Raw genomic sequence first — 20,531 nt, 5'->3', positions numbered from 1 at the left:
AACTAGTGACACGTGTGATCAGCTGCCTCGGATCCATTTCAGTCGTGTAGACGACATCAACACCTGCAGACACACATCGTGAACACAAACACACACTTGCTTGTGGTTTTGACAGCAGGGATGCATGATGTATATTAAATTGTCAGCCCGTTAATGTAAAATGTACATTATTGGTTATAGTCAGATAATGAAACTGTAGCTGATGATACAAAGCCGAGTTATTTTTGTTGGCTAAACAAGTGCAGCATCATCACACAGCAGCTGGAGGTATAAGCAGCCAATAAAAACAGAAGAAGAAGAAGAAGAAACACTGATATGGCGCTCAGCGAGCTGCTGCACCTGTGTGGAGCCACGCAGGTCGTCAGGACCACACAAGGGAGAAAATCTGATCTCAGGTGGAAAATCAAATGAAACATCTCTGCTCTCTATGTCTGAGCCGCTCTTACACAACCTTTATTAGACAGTGAAGAAGAAGGTTCGTGTTCGTGTTTGTTCGATCACTGTCAGACTGATGAAGGTTTCAGGATCACAACTGTTTCTTGTTTCTTCAGACCCCTGCAGACGGTTGGAGGAGTGCTCCTTCATCCAGGAGCCGGCGCAGCCTCAGCAGGTGGACATGGACCTGGTCCTGGTGGTGGACAGCTCCAGGGAGGTGAAGGCTGATGAGTATGTGGGCGCCCAGCAGCTGTTGGGCTCTGTGGTGGAACAGCTGGCTGTGAGCTCTCAGCCCCGCAGGGCCGGGAACCAGGCCCGGGTGGCTGTAGTCCAGCAGAGCGGTACCCAGGTCACAAAGCCGGAGTTTGGCCTGCAGACCTACCAGAACCGCGACCTGATGAAGACCCACCTGATCCAGACCATGAGGCAGCAGGGCGGCTCCTCGGCGCTGGGACACACGCTGGAGTTCACCCTGAAGGAGGTGCTGATGAAGGCCAGCCAGCCCCGGAGGAGGAGGGCCATACTGACGGTGGTGGGAACCCAGACGGCTTACGAGGACCGAGCCCGGCTGCGCTACTTCTCCCAGAAGCTCAAGTGTGAGGGGGTGGCCATGTTTGTGGTGACGGTCAGCGAGCGCTTCAACCGGACGCAGGTGGAGGAGCTGGCCAGCCTGCCTGTGGACCAGCACCTGATCCACCTCAGCAGACTGAAGGCCGAGGAGCAGGGCTACGCCCAGCGCTTCTTCAGGGTCTTCCTCTCCGCCCTCGACAGTAAGAACCAGACTCAGACTTTAGATCAGATCAGGCTGCAGCTTCACTGCTTCTCAGAAGGAACAACTGGACCTTCCACATTTGATAATTACAGTTACAGCTGATCCCAGATCAGACCAGCCTGAACACCAGGATCGCTTCTTTAGTAATGAAGTACTTTTACTGTGTAGTTCTGACTGAGTCCAGGATCTCTGATGTTTCTGTGCTGTTGTCATTTCAGAGGATATCAACTCATATCCTCCTCCCTCCTTGAAACGGACATGTGATCAGCTGAAGAACCAAGATGGAGGACAAGGACCAGTCATTTTTAATGGGTAACTCGCGCTGCTGCAGGAGTAGATGCTGCCATGAGACGCAGCTGGTGCCGAACAGACGAGCTCCTGAAAAGTGTTTTCTGTTCTGTGGACGCCCGTCGATCAGCAGCACGTGATCAACGTTTCCTCTGAGATTACATTTTAAATGTTTGGGTTTGAGGTCACTGTTAGCTCTGGAAACTGGCAGGAACATTACTGTAGTGTGTAACATTTTAACAAGCAGAGAGATGATCATGGATTTCTTGTGAGCCGCTGCACTGAGGACAGAACAGCTGAGCAGAAATACTCAGACAGGACTGTGACTAATGTGATTATAATATAGGTGATGGTGAATGAGTGGGTTCTGGCTGCTGTGTGTCCAGTCAGGGCCCGGTGGTGCTGGTGGATCAGGAGTACGGGGACGAGGTGGTGGAGGCGTTTAGGGAGCAGACGGGAGGACAGAGTCAGACCGGCCAGCTGGACATCATCGAGACTCTGACCAGAGGAGACGGACAGAAGTTTGTCCCGGGAACAAAATTAAACGGTAGAACACACACACACACACACACACACACACACACACACACACACACACACACACACCATGGTATCTCTATAGACCCTGTTCACACAGCGGCCATCTTCCTCTGACGTGGAGTCCTGATGCTCGTCGTCTCACTGTTAGCTGAACGCATGCTGTTCACTTCTGTCTGTTTAATGTTGTTTTATGTTGTTTGTCACCTTTTTATTTTATTAACACTCTCTGGACACACACACTCTGATGATCTGGGATCTGTGTGTGTGGAATGATTCATACGTCTTCATGTGGTTCCAGTTGTGTGTCATCAGACTGCTCGTGTCCTCCTGGAGCAGCGGCGCTCAGCAGCCTCAAATTCATACAGAATATTTGTAAAGATTTGGACTGACGTCGCGAGCAGACGATGCCGTGTGAGCTGAAGCTGAAGAGCCGCCGCCCCGCAGGACGGTCGTCAGTGTTTGTAGTAAATGTGTGTGTTCTGCTTTCAGCCCAGTGTCAGCTCGAGGCTGACGCTGGTACCCACTGTGCCGACTATGTCCAAGCGTGGTTCTTTGACAAAGACATCGGTGCATGCTCTCCCTTCTGGTACGGTGGTTGCGGCGGTAACACCAACCGCTTTAACACAGAGAATGAATGTTTCCGGACCTGTGGCAGCCACAGTAAGTCCTGACTGCACATCTGACCTCAAACCAGCCGAGTGTCTCACACCAGTGTTCATCTGTCGACACTGAGTCTCTGATTAACGTCTGTTCATGTCCACGTCTAACTTTTTTATGTTTGTCACTCTCTCTGTCTCCATCACATCCTCAGTGATGATGTCAGCTAAATGAAATGAACAAAACAATGCTGGACTCTGTTTTAAAAATGTGTTTCAAAGCTCAAACAGCAGCTCAGTCTGACTCTGTCGTCTCTCACAGATCAGAACATCCTGCCGAGGCCGGAGCTCGCCAGCTTCTCCAGAGGTACAAACCACACAGTGTTCTGAGACGCTGCTGCTGAGCAGCTTTAATGTGCTCAGAAGCTGCAGATGAAAACACATTACTGCACCTTTAAAGACGTGTCGTCGTGCCACGGCTGGTTGGAAACATTCAAACGTTCCTTTAATCAGTAACTGAGTGACATTGACTGTAAAACCTTCTGTGTCCCGTCTCCTTCCAGACGCCTGCTTCCTCCAGCAGGACCAGGGCGGCTGCCAGGAGTACACCATGGTCTGGTTCTATGACACCAAACAGAACGAATGCTCTCGCTTCTGGTACGGCGGCTGTGGCGGCAACGAAAATCGCTTCACAACGCAGGAGGAGTGCGAGCACCTGTGTGTGACGAAGAGCCGATGAGGAAGAGGAGGACGACGTCACCGGAGAGAATCACCGCTGTACACCGAACACGTATCAGCAGAACCTTCAGGAACACGCATCTTCAAGGAACAATACAAGATTCTGAGCAGTTGAAATCCTTCGACAGCCGAGTCGTTCTGGAACGGTTCAACTGTTCATAGGTTTTTACTAAAACGCCTTCAGGGAAACTGGAACCGTTCCAGAACTCAGCTGCTGGTTGAAGACATTTTGTTTCTTTCTTGAACATGTGTGTTTAGTTTCCTCGCAGCGCCTTCGTTCTGCGAGTCCTTTTTTAAACAAACCATCAACATTTCACAATAAAAACTCTGAACTGCTGGACGTGGATCAAACTGACAGCAGAGAAGCTGTTCAACACCTTCAGGTTCTTATCAGGTGCGACTGTGGAGCCGAATGAATGAATGTTTGAAGGATTCACATCAGAACGTTTAAGTGTGTTTATGTAGAAGAGCTCTTTTTTTTATTTGATTTGACTCACATACAGCGACAGCCTGAAGGTTTCAGGTAGAGATCCATCGTAAATTCTAAAGTAAAGTTTCTTTCTCTGTTTTCCAAAGATAGTGAAGTTCTCTGAAGTTCTGATCGTCCTCTCCAGAATTCACTGATACCTGGTTTGTCCCTCAGACACACAGAAGTCAAAATATCTGAGTCTCACTTTCAGAGTTTTGGTCCTAAATCTGTCAAGATGATGAACAACGTTTCAGTTCATGCTTCAGGAAAGATTTCAGGCTTCTCTGCAGCCACTGAAGTGACGACGCAGCCACGTTTCATCAGGTTCTTATCAGGTTCTTCAGGTGACACAAAGGAAAAGAGGCCGTCGACTAACTTTTCCCACAAACGACCCTCATCTTTACCTTTTTAAATCCTATTTTCTCTTTGTGCTCTTTGTCAAATAAAGACAAAAGAAATCAAAAACCTTTTCATAAAAAAATCTGAAGTTTTTCAACACGTCATTTTTAAATTGTTGGATACAAACTCTGAAACAAACACTGAAGATCTGAACTCAGAGTCCTTTCATTCACATCATGACGGACTAAACTCTGAAAATGAGACTCAGAACGCTGTTTTTAAAAGTCATGTTAAAGGCTCAAACTGAAGCGGAGCTGCTGCCGTCACACGGAGGCTCCTGGTGTTGGACTCAGTCCACGATGTAAACACATTCCTGAAGTGTCTCCGAGCAGCTCCGGTCTCACTTTGAGCCTTAAAAGGTCTGAAACGTGTCTCTCTGCGCCGAGCGAGCAGGTCTCAGCCTGTGTCACCGCCCGCCCGTCCGTTTGGACGTGGAAATCAGTCTGTGGTTCATCAAACCAACCGATGGTGCTTCATGTAAAAATCAAACATTAAAGAATGAAAGAAAACGTTGGAGTTCTTGTTCAGTTTGTTGCTGTGAGAGCGTGCAGAGATTAAAAACGCATCAAGTTATTTCTCACTGTTCGTTTGATCGAGAACACGAAGAGAGTCGAGGTTTGTTTCTGATCAAACAGACTTTATTGAACACGGAAACATCCGCAGATTGGAACATTTGATATTTTGTACAAGTTTCAAATCAAACTTTATATTACTCAGATTTAAAATAATTTATGTACAAGTAAGAAAGAAAAACAGTATTTGTGTATTAATGTGTTCGAACATTCAGGATGATGAAAACATGAGAATTTTAAAAAATCTAAATCAGCTCCAGGATCCGGTCCTCGTGATGACGTCATCAGCTGACTCAGCACGTGTGATGAAGCTGAGTTACATTTTTTATTTCAGGGTTTCTTTGGTCTTTGAGAAACCAAAGAAAAGGACAAACGTGAGTTTTTGCGATAATGAAAATATAGACTGCGTGCAAATCGTGTTCTGAAGAAGTCCAATAAAGAACCGGTTTCTTGTCACAATAAGGAGATTAAAGGAAAAGTTCACCCAAAAGAATGTAAATCCAGTTATCAACGGAACAGCAGAGAACAGAATATAGCAAAGAACCGTCAGACGTCAGCAGCATCAGTCCACCACACTGACGACCTGCAGGGGGATTTAATGAACTACAGAAACACTGACAGCCAATCAGAACACAGCTGACGTCACATGATCATCAGGAAGTTTGATTTCTGGGACATAAGATAAAATGAGATGTTGGTTTGAAACTGCAGCCAACATCTTTACGTGAACTAACTGATGATCTGCTCCAACAAATCAGTCTGAGATATTTCTACAACTTTGAGGCTGAAAATTACACAGAAACAAAACTGTGAACATTCGACCCGAGAGTCCGAGCAGGTCTGAAGTTTGTTCTGACGTCTTTTATCGACTGGCAGGATAAATGTTGTCGACCTAAACAAAACTCCTGACAGACAGCTGGATCCTCGCGAACACTTCACCTCTGAAGGATCTGGCCAAGTCAGTTTCCTTGTTTTGTTTCTCACACACACACAAAGAGCAACAACAGCTCATTTATATATACTGTGCTGAGCTGCCGACCCAGCTGGAGCGAGCAGTACACGCTCAGCGCTGCTGTTTGGTTCTCAGTGTGGACTCTTCATCAAAGTCTGTGGAAGATCTGAGAGCCGACATTTATCAGAGGAAAGGTTTTTTCTCCAGACGGTGGAGGCTGAAGGCTGAGATCAGGATGGATTTACATTTTTTTGGATGAACTGTTCCTTTAAGGATCTGACGACACCTGTGGGGCTGCTGGGTAACAGGAAGTCATGTGACTGTAGTGAGTGTATAGAGCAGGCTGCTGACTTCCTGTGTCAAACCATCAGGACCTGAACGTGTGTGTGTGTGTGTGTGTGATGTCACTGCCGCCGCTCGTCCTCACTTCCAGACTTTGACGATGCCGTCTCTGGACGAGGTGACGATGAAGCCCTGTGTGGTCTGAAAGGTGGCGATGTCAGTGATGATGTCATGGTGACCCACAGGGAGGGATTCTGGGCCGCGGCGAGGCGAATCCTCCACCACGCCGCTCTTCTGTTTACTGTGGATCTCCTGCAGAGACACCAGAGCGTTTTTAACCGCACAGAGAGGCATGATGGGAAAAAACACACTGACCGAAACATCAACACAACTTCACTGTGAGAAATTCATGTTAGATAATGTGAACTGACGAAAACCAACAATAACAGCATCCACAACCGTGTGTGTGTGTGTGTGTGTGTGTGTGTGTATGTTCACCTGTACGACCTCCGTCCCCTCGATGATCTTCCTGCTGTACAGGACAGACGGGCAGTGCAGCGAGTCGTTGGCTCCTCCCGCCACGATGTACGACCTCTCAGGATACGCCAAGTCCCAGAACCTGAACGCCACAACCAACCAATCACCAGTCAGTTTGATTTAACACCTGCCTGAACGTTCTCTGTCAGCCTGAGAGGGACGATCGAGAACATTCAGCAGCTTCAACAGGAAGAGCCGCCATGACAGCGAGCTTATTAAACACACTCATGGTTGTGTGTTTGTGCACAGGTTGTGTGTTGTTGTGTGTGTGTTTCGGACCTGATCCTCATGTCAGAACCGGCCGTCAGCAGCAGAGGGTTCCCGTCAGCAGGACTGCAGTAGATCCCATGAACACTGTGAGGAGACGGCTGCACACACACACACACACACACACACACACACACACTTAATACCGCTGAATGTAACTAAGCACAGCTGCTCCAGTCCAGTTCTTAGAGTTCTGGAGCTACTTGTATCTGCTTCACTTTGTCAGAGCCAGGTGTAACGTTAAGGTGAACTTCTGTTCAACATGTCATCACAGAGGGAGGAGATAAAAACTGGATTTACAGTTTTGGGTGAACTGTTCCTTTAAATATGTGACAGGAAATAATACACCTGTTCAGGACTCACCTGCATCTCAGAGAGAGGAGGAGCAGAACTCGCCCACAGGGTGAACTTACGGTCCCCGGTCTCCATGTCCCACATAGACACTTCATTATTGCCCTGGACAGCTGCGCGCACACACACACACACACACACACACACACACACACACACACACACACACACACGGTCAGGTTGATCCTGATTGGTCGGTTGCTTCTTCGTGATGCTGAACATGCTGCAGATGATTCAGCTGTCGTCGTCTCACCTGCGATCACAGACGATTGGTAGAGCGGATGCATCAGCAGCCGTCTGATTCGTGCTCGGGCGGGGTGGGAGTGGTTTGAGATGGGGAGCTGAAACCTCATATCCCAGCATGCCATGGTGCCGCTGCTCGTACCTGTGGAGAAAACACAAATATGTGAACTACACAGTAACAACAACAAACGTAAAGACATCGTGATAAATATTATGTTGGTGAAAGTGAAAGAACTTCTTCAATTCATTTTATATGACAGTAAAGTTTGTTTTAGTGTCGTACAAGAGTTTCATGATTGTAATAATGTCATTCGTCTCATTACATTTTAAATATAAATCTGCAGCACACACACACACACACACACACACACACCGAGGCAGAGCCAGCACTGGTGCATGTCGACGGTGAAGGAGGTGATGAGTCCCAGCCGCAGGTCGTGTCGGAGCGTCCAGGCGTTGGAGTTGGAGCGAAGGTCCCAGCCGACCAGCGAGCCGTTGACGGTGGCGTACGCCAACACCGACTGGGCGCCCGAGTTAAAATGGTGGATGTCGACCGCACAGCCGTCCTCCTGCAGGTCCAGACACCTGAGGGGACAGACACAGGACGGATGAGACGCGTCCTCCGTGGGGACAGAGCTCACCTGTGGGCGCAGCCACGGTACCTGGTCTGGAACGGCTGAACTTTGGGGGATTTTGGTGGTTTGTTTGCTTCGACAGCCAGCAGCTGGATGGATCCGTTATCTGAGGCCACCGCCAGGTAATGCGAGCCCTGACAGAAGGTCAGCGTCTTCACGTGACCGCCGATACGAGAATACGTCAGCACCGACCTGCAGGGACACCAGCACTGTAAACGTGGAGCTCCGTCTGCAGCAGTCCAGTCTGACTGACGAGTCGATGTCTCAGGAGCTCTCCGGTCGTGTTGGTGGTTTTAAAGACTCACCTGGTGGTCGTGGTCTTTCCCTCCATCTTCTGACTGTCCCAGACTTTAACGGTGCCGTCATTAGACGCCGTAGCAAAGATGGAGTGTTCGTCTGAGACTCGGATGCGGTTCACAGCAGCCTTGTGTTCGTGGAGGTGGGCGACCAGCAGCCCTTTAGGGTGCCACCCTGAAAACACATCCACAGCCTGAATGAGACAAAACTGATGAAACGTCTGCTGCTTCAGACGCTGTGGAGTAAAACTGAAACATCTTTCAATCTGGAAAAAAACTGGATAACTTTAAATCTGATCTGAGAGGAAAACGCTTCTTCAGCTTCAGTCAGTGATTCAGATAAAAGACGAGGAATCTTTGGAGAGACACGAAGTTTGTTCAACATTTTCATTTCAATCATCAGTCGTTTGAATCATAGTGAACATTAGTGGATGTACGTACAGACGTGTGTGTGTCACTGTGTGTCACTGTGTGTGTGTGTGTGTGTGTGTGTGTGAGACTGTGTGTCACTGTGTGTCACTGTGTGTGTGTGTGTGTGTGCGTTACCAGGCGGAGGAGGTCGACTCTCCCACTCGGCGCTCTCCATCATCTGCTTGGCCATGCGCTCGGCGCTGCACTGCTCCCTCTTCTGCTGCACCAGCTGCTGCAGCTCCGCCTTGCAGGTGTTGATGCGGCGCTGGTAGGCGGGGCCGCTCGCCACCGACTGCAGCACGGGCAACATCGGCGGCACGGTGCTCTTCCTGATCTGAGTCGTGGGCCCGTCTGCAGCCTGTAAACACATCATGGGTCGTTTCATTAAAGGGAAACTTCACCAATTTACACATGAAAGTGTGTCCATGTGTTGGAGTGTTTGGAACCTTCTGTGGTTCCAGAGGAAGCTCGATGTAATCTGATAAACTGCCTGTGATGTCACTCTGTGGCTGAGTTGCATTGTGGGTAATGGAGGCGGCGGGCTCGACTCTCTAAGAGCTGTAAACACATTTGAATGTATAAAATCAGTGGAGTAAAGTTTAACTACCAGTGACGAGAGTGAAGTGATGAAACTCAGACGGAGTTTATCATCGTTCATCAGACGCGGTTACGTTTGAAACTTCTGAAAATCCAGTTCAGAGCCGCGGTTCTGTAAAAGTTTCCTGTTCATGAACATTTATATTATTATTATCATCATCATCACCAGCTGACTCACATCAGTCTGTTTAAACTACACTGACAGATCGATCCACACGTTCAGCTCAGAAACAGGAACGCTGAATTATTATTTGTTTCTGAATGTGACACCGTGGAGAAGACTTCAGATCAGAATAAAGCCAATAAATACGAAACAGATCATGTTTAGACTTTAAAATCTGCCTGTAATCTGAACAATGATATAATAAAACTGAACTCATGAGGCTTGAGTCCATATAAAGCAGATCTTGGCACAGTCGGAGCCGAGTGTGGAAACCTGCCAGGGTTCAGAGTACAGTTGGAGTCTGCTGGTGAGAAACAGAACAAAGATCCACATGTTTCTGATTCTGAGCCTGCAGCCAGAGAGATAAAACCTCCAGTCAAACATTCACTTACAGCTTGTTTAACAACGAGCCAAACTCACACTGCTGCCCAAAACCAGATCTCATTAATGATAACCAACAGAAATAATGAGCGGTGCAGCGTTTCAGCGTTCTGTCCTGAGAGGTCCTGTGGTGATGTGTCAGACTGAACTCCCCTCGTCTCCCCTCGTCTCCCCTCGTCTCCCCTCGTCTCGTCCTCCCCGCGGGAGCCAATAACAACAAGACAAATGTCAAAGTCTCTCTCTGGAGTGTCTGGTTAGTCCCTTCTGGGCTGCTGTAGCAACATGGCCGACTCTGTGGACGAGGAGAGAAACTCTCTCCTCTCCACATCTGGAACTTTCACAGCGACGGCGAGGCGGCGAGGCGGCGAGGCGGCGAGGCAGCGAGGCGGCGAGGCGGCGAGGCGGCGAGGCGGCGAGGCGGCACCTGATTCCCACAGTGAGTGAACAGAGCGCCTGATGACATCATCAGCGTGTAGAGACAGAACATCTTCATGTTACTGTGAGCTGAGGAACCAACACTGTTCTGGTTCAGTCTGTGTGAGTGAGAGTGTGACGGTGAGTTAACCAGCAGATTCAACTGGGAACAGAATCTCCAGCTCAGACGCTGGATGTTAATGTTTGGAATTGTTTTCAAGCAAATCTGCCAAATATTCTCGTTTCTGCTGCTACGATTCGAGGACTTTATTAGTTTTGTATAATTGAAGCGTTCTGGATTGTTGGATGAAGTTCAGACTACAACGACATCATCTGGCATTTTATAGAAGGAATATAAAAAGACTTCAGAGTTTATTATATTACCTGGATAACTAGTATTTGCCTTAAAAACACCTATAAACGCGTTCAGAGTAATGAAGTGTGCTGCTGGTGTGAACGAGCCGCGGGCTGCACAGAACCGGTCCCGGACAGTGGAGGTGTTACCGTGGCGGTCTGGGCCGAGGGCGGCTCCTGAGATCCAAACATGCTCTTCCACTCCTCGTTCATGGTGGAGTCCTGCTTCGTGTGCTTCCTCGCTGCAGGACAGAAAAACACAACAAGTTCACAAACAGGAAGTCAGAACCTTTCTGAGGCTGCAATTAACTAACGAGTCTGTAAATATTTAGCTGAACGACACTGAGAACCACGTGATGCTCCACAGATGGTGTCACTTCAACGACCGGTTACATTTATACACCACAAAACATGTTAATCTGGAATGAATGAAGAAGAAGATAATCTCTCGTTTCCAGCTAAACACTCTCAGAGTCATGAAGTCTTTATTTAGACGAAAAGAAAAATAATTAACCCGCACCGACATCTGTTCAACGTGTTCGAAACCAAAAGGACCTCACCTTCAAATTAAAGTCCAGCAATTGAACGCTGTGCTTTAGTTTCAGGATCAACAGGCTCTGGACACATGAACATGTCTGACAGTGTAGAGACTCAGTGTTTGGAGCGCAGACAGAAAGTGATGAATGAGAGCGATTACAGAGGGACTTTCCTCCAGGCATCTTTCAAATGTTTTGGCTGCAGACGGCAGTAATTTATTCTGATGACTGAGAGAGAAACATCTGGAGCGCAGAGTCGATCAGATGGTGGAGGTTCTGCTGCAGCCTGCAGGTTCTCCAGTGTTCTACAGTCTGTGTCGCTTCAGGTTCTGGTGGACGGACTCGGTTTTAGTGCACCGGCCCGTCAGTCCAGGATCAGCCGCCCCTCCCTGCTCGCTCTCATTCTGTCACTGCACCACAAGATTTATTTTGTTTGGTTTCTGTAGTTACTTCTTTTATTTTACACAGTAAAAGTAGAAGTTCTGATCCAGCTTGTTTCCTCCAGTACAGTAACAGAGTTCAGGCTCTGACATGGACTCAGAGTATCAGAGTAAAAAGTCTCCCTCTGAAGGACATTTGTGCTCAAAGCTAACTGAAGCTCACGTCATATTAATAGAATTCAAAGACTATTAAAGTTAAAGGTAGAATCAGTAGGATTTGTCCCAGCTGTTCCTGAACGCACCACAAAGACAGTTGATTGTTGAGTCTCATTCCCAGGACGTCAAATAGACACATGTTGGGTTGGTAAAGCGTCCCGAGCAGCAACAAAGAGAGAAAATCAGAAACTCTCTGCAGATACGAGACACTAACACGCCTTTTCTCCACATTCCAGCCTCCCTCTCTGTCTGTTTACGGCTTCTTACGGCTTTTACGTCTTTGTCTCGTCTCGCTGCGTCTGATTGGTCCACATCAGTCTGCTGATGTTGGGAAATAACAAGAATCCAGAATTCACCTCAGATGCATCAAACTAAAGTAACGAGCTACGAACAGAGACACTGAAGTGAAGGACAGACAGATACACGAAACATCTACTGAAGTAAGTTAATAAAGTATTTGTACTTTGATTCTTCGACCTTCTGCTCGTCAGCATCGACTGATCGGCTGTTCAGATCAGTGAATCAGTGTTTGAGAGGAGAAGTGGGAAAAGTACGACCGAAACACAAACTGACAGCAGGAACATTACAACTTGTTATCAGACATGTTTGTCTTTGCGATGCGTTCAAGTGCACCTTTTCCTCAACATGACGTGAAGCAGATGAGACAGTAAAATAAAGTTAGAGGTTGAGAGGAAAGCTCACAGCATCAGGACGCAGCTGTTAGCACAGTGATCAAGTTGACGCTGATGTTTGTAGTTTGTGGACATGTTAGACTTTAAAAAGGTCCCATGAACCAAGAACACAACTTTCTCTGTAGTTTGAATATAAACCAACCAGATGAAACTTTCTGAATAAACTCAAGATAATAAAATAAAAACAATCAAATGGCTAAAAAGGAAAAACAGAAGAATTCAGATTTGGAATTTGTTGACTCCTGATTTGATTTGTGCATGAGATCAGTCATCAGACAGGAAACAGGAACATGAAGTCACAACGAGCATTTTCAGCTTCATGGGACCTTCAACAGTTTGTTATTTCTGACAGCGAGCGAGCGTTTCACTCCACACTACAGCAACATGAAACTAAGTACCAGATGCTGCAGCGACCGACTCTGAAATGAATAAAAACACTGAACATGAAACACGAGAACTTCTGCTTCAACTCCACGATTAAATATTTGGATTCACAACATGAAGTCGTCTGAAATATCTGACGGCTCATCTACAAAATGATCTTTAAACTTATTTATTCAGCTCTTTTTCTCTGAGCAACGAAATAACACGTTTGTTATTTCGTTGATTATCAGACACATTCTGGGATTTATTATTGATTAATTAACTGAAGTCAAAACACTGTCAACAATAAATCAAAATAAATCTGAGTTTACTTTATTGTTTCAAACCCTGTAAAACATTTATGACTCAAATTAAAATAAATCTGGTGAGTTTTGTGTTCTGATGACATCAGAATATTCCTTTGATATTTAAATAAACAAGTGTCACCGTCTAACGCAGCTGTTTAAACCGTCCACAGGTAACAAGACGGGTCAGAAGGTGATCGACTGATCGACTGATCGACTGATGGATCGACAGGCGGAGGTGTTGAAGGGAGACTCGACTCAAACACCCGACCGACACCATCAGGACTGTTGGTCATTTATTTATTTATTTCTATTTTTTTGCATGCAGACGACGAGTGTGGAACAATTTTCCGACACGACTGATCGACCACTGAACACCACACGACAGACTGATACCCGGCTGAATTAATCGTCAGTTATCAATCGATGTCCCAGAGGAAGAACTGAACTTAATCTTTCAATTTGTCTCCTCATGTTGTAACAAACAGACAGTTTATGATACTCATGTGATGTCGGTCTAATATTACAGGTGTAATTCTGCAGATGTGAGGTGAGACGTTAATGATTCTCCCACATCAGGATGAAGACACTCAGCCTTGTTTCTGTCCTGAAAGTAACACAGATGTCTTTTAATGACTTTATTTACAAATCAAGGTTGAGTCTAATTAAAAACTCATTTTACAGATGTTAGTGGTCCAGCAGGTTCTGTGTGACTTCCTGTTTCCAGATATCGTGTCTCAGGTCCTCATTAAACTTTCCACGAGTCAAACGTGAACAATCATCTCTGAACTCTTTCAAACTGAACTTAAACCTGTTTGTTGGGGTTTTTTGGCATCATTCTTATTTTCTGCTTTAAGATCGTTTCACTAAGTGAATGTTGGAGATCAGAGAGAAAAAGACTCAAGAAGCACAAATGTGTTGTTAATTTAATCTGTTTAACTGGGAAGTTTCTTTAAATCCTGTCTGAGGGTTCGTCTGTTCATGACTCAGCGACGAGACGAATACGATCATTAAGAATGTGAAATGAGAAGATGTATTGTTGTAAAGTTAAATCTCAGGTGGCTCTGTAAAATAAATGTTCTGACAGTGTGTGTGGACGCTGCGTCGTTACCTCTCTTGTCCTCGGCCTCAGCTTTGGGTTTCACCAGGTCCACCTGGCGGCCGGTGATGCCGAGCGTGGCCAGGTCGATGACGCCGGTCTGGACCGCCTCTCCCAGGTGACTCTGCTCGCCCATGTTGGCTTTGGCCTTGTTGGATTTCAACATGAAGTCTTTGAGCGCCAGCAGCTTATCCTCCTCCGCCTCGGTCATCCCCTGAGAGGACAAACAGGACAGAGTGAACACAGATGACTGACTGCGAGTCCGTTGACGGTTTATATGGTCGAACATTTCTTCCCGTCAGTGTTTCAAATGCTGTGTGACAGTGAATGTGTCTCCTAACAAGTATTGTACGATAGTGTGCATCATAACACATTTGCAGAATGAACAAGAAGGTCCAAATAATGCAGAATGAGTCAGAGACAGAGTTTCACAGAGTTTATAACGTGTCTCCAATTCAACAACTCTTAAAATCTGACAATTTGTTAAGGGAGTCTGGTGATGTTGTGGTTACTGGTTCACTTCAGGTTCTTAATGCTGAATTTACAAGAAGGAAACAATAATTCAGAATCTGTCAGAGACAAAGTTTCACAACATTAGTAAGTGTCTCCTCATGAAACAACTCTTAAATCACCACATTTGTTAAGGGAGACTGGTGATGTTGTGGTTACTGGTTCAATCATGGATCAGTTGAAACAGACGGCGTGTTCACATGGAGGTGATCAGTGTCCAGGCATTTTTAGAGAAAGTTCTAAAAAGGTTGTAACCTTCAGGTGTTTAACCTCAGTCCATCTCTGATCAGACGAGATGATCAAGAATCGTGATCAGCTGAGACAATCTGGTGCTCGGATGTTGTAACAGATATGAAGAGTGAATCTTCACTGCCGGCCTCGTTCTCATGTCCTGCGTCTGAGATTTTCTTTGATGCTGCTCACAAACATCGATGTGAAAGTTTGAATGTTGGACAAAAGAATTTAAATCTGTTTCTTTCACACAGTAAGTTGTGCTTTGGTTTGCGTGTTGGTCCGGTGGCACCCGGTGACTGAAGAATAAGACTGAAACAGATCAGAGACACTGACCCTCTAACACGAACTCCACGAGGTCGGACGTGTTCAACTTCTGTGTTTTAATCAGTAACAAAGAAACACGACGTGAGCGTCACAGCTGTTTCCTCACAGAGGAGGTCTGTGTGAATTGTGGGATTTCCTCAGAATATTAAGACTAAAAAACTCTGGCAGTGTGTGTGTGTGTGTGTGTGTGTGTGTGTGTGTGTGTGTGTGTGTGTGTGTGCGGCTCTGTTTGCCAGATGGAGCGTTTACAAACCCCCCCGGCTCACAGTTCTGCCCCCGGTGTGATCGGCTCTGTGTTTTCTGGACTCAGTTCAGCCCATCAGTGTTCATTATGTAACCGCAGGATTCAGACGTTTTGTGGAAATTCCTTCAGAGCTCCTAAATGTTTTTACAGAAGTTCTAAAGAAACGTTTCTGCCCCTCGCTGATTATGTTCTGAAGAACTCTGTGAACATTCATGAAATATAACTGATGGTGCAGAAACATGCGTGGGAGTCTGAGACGATGTTTTTAAACAGCATTTTTCTTAACGTTGTGGTCCGATGATCGGAATCTTCCTCCCTCGTATGAAAACTCTCCTCTCTCCTCCTCTTCGCTCTCTTTGTTGGGAAACATCTGACAGCAGGGTTCAGATTCAGCGACCCTCAGAGGTGCTAACGGTCGACACCAGCATTAACACATCTGAGGCCTGATGCATAAAACACAGAGATTAATTAAAGTCCAACGAAACTAACAAATCAGTCGGAGCTCAAGTGGCTCAGTGAAGTTCACACAATCAGACTGATTGAAAACCGGTTCAACGGGTGAAGAGAACTGTGTGCAGCCCGAGAGGTCTGACACAGATCAGACATGACAAAGAGCATCACTGAAGAGCGAGCAGCCATCACTTCTAACATCCTCTACATCTAACCACAGAAAAGGTAACACAGCCGCCATGAGAGGAAGGCTGTCAGCAGCTCCTCAGGTCTGGTCTTCAGTCAGTCAGTCGGTGATCTGTTATTTGGTCCCCCGGTCGTTTTATTTGTGGGGGATCGACCTCAGTCCAGCCTCGTCTCTGTTCTGTGGCGTCACCAGCAGCTCTGACAGCGAGCAGCCGCCCGCTGACGTCCTGCTTCCTGTCTGCATCCCTCTGATCTCTACAACAACCCTCAGCTGTCGGTCTTTGTCTGCGAGGCCGACCTGCTGCTCACCACTTCTCTGGACTCAAACATTTTCTGTTACATCCATTAAAAAAACTGATCGAATGAGCATTTATAAAATGTTCTATTTGTACAAACTTAATTCATTTGGTCAAATCTAATTCCAGTTTTTGCACGTTAGACTACGAACTGTTAGTATTACTCTTCATCAAACACAATAACTTCAAACTCATGTTTCTTTATCACAACATTGCGTTCAGGACAGAAACACGAGGGAAAAGGTTCTGATAAGGTTCGTCCCCTCACAGACTCCCACTCCTCACTTCCTGCCTCCTTCTTTTCTCTTTTGTAACAAACTGTCTCTTCACGTCTGTTTTAAACTTCAAACAGAATCTGAGGATTAGAGGACGCGGATGCTTTCTGTCGTTCTGAGGTTTGTTCTTACAGTGCTGTGGCCTGATGACAAACAGACACACAGTCTGTGTGTGTGTGTGTGTGTGTGTGTGTGTGTGTGTGTGTGTGTGTGTGTGTGTGTGTGTGTGTGTGTGTGTGTTAACTCTGACCAACAGGCTAACACAGTGTTTCACTGCCCCCTCTGGTCCAAACACTTTAAACTGCTTCAGAGCTGAGCAGTTGTTTTATTTTGAAAATCAGCTGGCAGCACGATGCTGCTCTGCTTTCTGACTTCCTGTCTGGCTGGTTCTGCTCTGTTCTGATCGGTGTGGTCGGAACAGAGCAGTGAACATCAGCTCATCAGGAAGAGATCTGTCATCAGCTCAGACATTAAAACTTCAGAACATGATTTTTGGATTCAGTTTCACAACCCGTCCACATCTCTCTGTTAATGTTCTCTCACAGACTCGTTACGTATTCTCACTCTTCTCTTTGCAGATTAACGTCACCGAAAACTGATTATTTTATATAATTACTGTTTGTGCTGGTTTGTGTCTGTCAGCAGATTTCCTGTGATGGTGTTACAACCTGAACAGCTTCAGTCACTTCGCTGATTACAAGACGACAACACTCAGTCGACCTCAGTGACGTCAAAATGACCCAAAACCGTCTGATGGAGCGTAAATAAGAGAGAAAGTATTCACATTATTCCTCGACCTAAACACTCATAAGAGTCTGCGTCCACATAACTGTACAGTTGGGCAGAGAAGTGCTGCGATGTGGATGTTTGTTTTATATTCTTATTTTTATCACCAGCACTTATTGGAGGGAGCGTGCCCTCATAATGTTTTGAGCTCAATCGTGCTGATGTTCAGCTGCAGACGTGGGTTCATGTCGCGATCCGTATGAGATAAAAACGCAAAAAATATCATCACCTGGTCCGGGAACAAAAACTCTACATGGACACAAGCCCCAACATGTCATAAATAACATGACTGAGCAACCTTATTCTGACCTGTGACAGCAGTTTCTTGAGGAGCTGTGCGATGGCGGGGTCTTCAGGAGTGGGGCATTCTGGGATTGATCCCACGCGCTTCTTCTGTCGAAGCAACAGGTGGCGGAAGAGGCTGGCGATGTCTTTGGAGCGCAGGGCGTAGTCGAAGATGGAGCGACTGACCGGCTCCTTCAGCACACTGAGCAGCACCAGCTCCTTGTCGATCTGAGGAGGGAGACACAGAGAGGAAGATGACGGTGTGCAGTGATGATGAGGATGATGAAGAGGAGGAGGAGGACTCACCTGGATGATGGGCTGGGTGATGAAGGGGTTGAGGTGAGGCATCAGCTTGCAGTAGACGTCAGCCACGTTCAGGTGCTGTGCGATGACGGTGATGAAGCCCACCGCCCCGTAACGGATCCACAGGTTGGGGTGACACAGGAACGGAGCTACAGCAAGCCGGAGAGGACAAAACATACAGGCCAGATGATGCTGACAGTGACGTGACGGTGTGTGCTGTACAGCTGCATCATGAGGCTGACTGAGTAGAAACAATACGATCCTGTGTGACATGTTTCACTCTCTAAACTCACCGATGTCACTGACGAACTCGTAGATGTGAGGTTTCTGCAGCAGACCCAGCTGACACATGCAGGTGAGAGCGTTGAGAGCTTTGTAGATGACGAACTCCTCGGTGTCGCTCAGGCCCTGCTGGAGAAGAGGCTTCAGGATGGAGGAGCTCTGCCAGCCGACGTACGCCGCTACGCCTTCAATACAACCACAGGAGAGGGAGGAAGACACACAGGAGGGGAAAAGATACACAAACTCTTCATTACCAGTCAACTCATTTCATATCTGCATCATTCTGTTTATCCTCAGAGAAGCTTCAACATGCAGCTTCTTTTTAAAACCACCTGAATTTGCCTCATTTTGTGGTTTTCTTACCGACGATGCTGTCAAAGAAGGCTCCTCGCAGGTGCCAGTCGTTCTTGTCATTGAGGAAGGTGATCATGTGGGACAGCAGCACGTCGTTGGCTTTCTGCCGGCCGAAGAAGACGCAGAGGCGCGTGATGCCGTTCTCCATCAGCGACTGCTTGACGATGTTCTCCGAGTCGCTGAGCAGCGTCACCACCTTCTGCTGCACCATCTCGTGCAGCGCCTGCAGCTCTGAACATCAAACATATTTGTCAGACACATCAACTCCTCCAGCAGCAGCCGTGTCTGCTCTGTGTTTCTGTGTCAGTACCTGAGTCGTAGTTCTCGTTGGGGTGGAGGGTTTCCTCTGTGTCCTCGCCGCTCAGGTCCTGCTCTGTGTTCACGTTGTTTTCCTGAACCAGCTCCAGGAAACGCAGCGCGCTCTCTGCCAGGTGAGCTATGTTCTCTGAACATCAGCAGAGAGGATATAAAGGCACAGAGCTAAACGCGTTAGAGTCGATTGATGCTCAATCTTAAAGGCAGATGAGAACGTTTGTGGTTATAATCTGGTAACGACAATGATATCCTCTAATAATAGCATCTGTTTGATTTATTGAACCTCAAGCCTCTGACCTGCGTACGCCAACCTGACGATGGTGGCGTCGTCCTGGGCGAGGTGTGCGATGCCCGGCAGGATGTACTCTGGGTAGATGTTGACGTCGTTCCTCGGCACCTCCTTCACCAGAGCCAGCACTTTGGCCAGAGTGCGCACGGCCTGAGCGCGCACTCGAGGCACGGAGTCATTGCAGAAGTGCAGCAGGTACGGCGTGATGCGGTCGAGCAGGATGTCGACGCTGAGCCGCGGGGCCAGGTGCAGGATGAGCTCCAGCGATGCCAGCTTGGAGTCGCAGGAGTGCAGCGTCTGCAGGCAGGAGGTGATGACGGACACCAGCACGATGAGGCCCTGCTCCTCCCTGGAGCTCAGCACCACATCACTGCTGTTCTGAGACGAAGGCGATGAAGAGGAGCCTGGAGAGGAAACAGATTGCAAACAGTGAGGAGCAGTTTTCAGTGTGTAACCATCAGAAGGTTTGGGAGCTCAGATCCCTCTCACCTCCTCGCAGGTTGTGCAGGATGTTGTCGAGGTCTTTGCGGATGACGAGCACTCGCTCGTCGGCGGACTGGAAGGTCTCTTTGGCGAACTGAGCCATGTACGGCTGCAGGAAGGTGTAGAAGATGTCGGGGAAGGCTTTCCCTCTCTGCTGCTTCAGATACTCCTCAGCTGTCAGACGCTTCTCCGGCTCCCTCTGCACCATCTGAGCCACCTGACGGAGAAAATCAGCACAGAACCAGTTAAATGAAGTCAAAGAGGAAGATGCGTTCGTTAAACTACAGCTCGTCTATCACTCATACGCAGATACATTCTAGGTTTATTAGTAGCTCTTTTTGACTGCAGACATTTCAGATAATCACTCTGAATATAAAAAGGGGCACTCAGCAACATAAAGCAGCAAAACCCTGTAGACAAACTGACTTGACTTGCAACAACTAATCAGATGACAGCGATCGTTACCAGCTCCCGGATGCTTCGGTCCTCGATCTTCAGGAGGACCTGCTCGGTCTGGAAGTGTCCTTTACGATACGCCAGCAGCTGGGACAGATCGAAGAGAGGGACGCCCTCCGTGAAGAGCTCAGCTATCACACAGCCTGAAGACACGACAACAACGTTTGTTTAAGAAA

At 47.3% G+C, this 20,531-nt stretch overlaps 2 protein-coding genes across 15 annotated transcripts in view; one reads left to right on the top strand and one right to left on the bottom strand.

Annotated features, from left to right (window-relative positions):
• col6a4a (collagen, type VI, alpha 4a) overlaps positions 1 to 10,798 on the top strand; it is a 71,706-nt gene extending 60,908 nt beyond the window's left edge. For 8 of the 12 annotated variants that reach the window (XM_037074614.1, XM_037074611.1, XM_037074613.1 and 5 more), the window contains 6 exons: positions 552 to 1,205; positions 1,426 to 1,519; positions 1,882 to 2,042; positions 2,525 to 2,695; positions 2,954 to 2,998; positions 3,195 to 4,753. In XM_037074614.1, the coding sequence (XP_036930509.1) occupies positions 552 to 1,205; positions 1,426 to 1,519; positions 1,882 to 2,042; positions 2,525 to 2,695; positions 2,954 to 2,998; positions 3,195 to 3,370 (1,301 nt within the window). In that variant the 3' untranslated portion in view covers positions 3,371 to 4,753. Of the gene's footprint in view, positions 1 to 551; positions 1,206 to 1,425; positions 1,520 to 1,881; positions 2,043 to 2,524; positions 2,696 to 2,953; positions 2,999 to 3,194; positions 4,754 to 6,894; positions 6,898 to 10,433 lie in introns of those variants that run through there. The other 4 variants (XM_037074617.1, XM_037074616.1, XM_037074615.1 and 1 more) reach the window with 3 other exon arrangements.
• pik3r4 (phosphoinositide-3-kinase, regulatory subunit 4) overlaps positions 1 to 20,531 on the bottom strand; it is a 28,852-nt gene that overhangs the window by 5,911 nt on the left and 2,410 nt on the right. Inside the window, exons 3-21 of one of the 3 annotated variants that reach the window (XM_037074626.1) lie at positions 20,365 to 20,498; positions 19,906 to 20,116; positions 19,425 to 19,820; positions 19,123 to 19,257; positions 18,822 to 19,043; positions 18,470 to 18,643; positions 18,180 to 18,325; positions 17,898 to 18,101; positions 14,296 to 14,497; positions 10,843 to 10,934; positions 8,919 to 9,141; positions 8,382 to 8,547; positions 8,104 to 8,268; positions 7,815 to 8,026; positions 7,452 to 7,583; positions 7,211 to 7,311; positions 6,860 to 6,948; positions 6,542 to 6,662; positions 6,142 to 6,355 (exon numbers count right to left, since the gene is read on the bottom strand). In XM_037074626.1, coding sequence (XP_036930521.1) covers positions 6,185 to 6,355; positions 6,542 to 6,662; positions 6,860 to 6,948; positions 7,211 to 7,311; positions 7,452 to 7,583; positions 7,815 to 8,026; positions 8,104 to 8,268; positions 8,382 to 8,547; positions 8,919 to 9,141; positions 10,843 to 10,934; positions 14,296 to 14,497; positions 17,898 to 18,101; positions 18,180 to 18,325; positions 18,470 to 18,643; positions 18,822 to 19,043; positions 19,123 to 19,257; positions 19,425 to 19,820; positions 19,906 to 20,116; positions 20,365 to 20,498 — 3,296 coding nt within the window. In that variant the 3' untranslated portion in view covers positions 6,142 to 6,184. Of the gene's footprint in view, positions 1 to 4,853; positions 6,356 to 6,541; positions 6,663 to 6,859; positions 6,949 to 7,210; positions 7,312 to 7,451; positions 7,584 to 7,788; positions 8,027 to 8,103; positions 8,269 to 8,381; positions 8,548 to 8,918; positions 9,142 to 10,842; positions 10,935 to 14,295; positions 14,498 to 17,897; positions 18,102 to 18,179; positions 18,326 to 18,469; positions 18,644 to 18,821; positions 19,044 to 19,122; positions 19,258 to 19,424; positions 19,821 to 19,905; positions 20,117 to 20,364; positions 20,499 to 20,531 lie in introns of those variants that run through there. The other 2 variants (XM_037074625.1, XM_037074627.1) reach the window with 2 other exon arrangements.

Source organism: Acanthopagrus latus, chromosome 17, assembly GCF_904848185.1.
Source record: "Acanthopagrus latus isolate v.2019 chromosome 17, fAcaLat1.1, whole genome shotgun sequence".
NCBI lineage: Eukaryota > Metazoa > Chordata > Actinopteri > Spariformes > Sparidae > Acanthopagrus > Acanthopagrus latus.
This window is presented reverse-complemented; position numbering and strand designations above follow the sequence as displayed.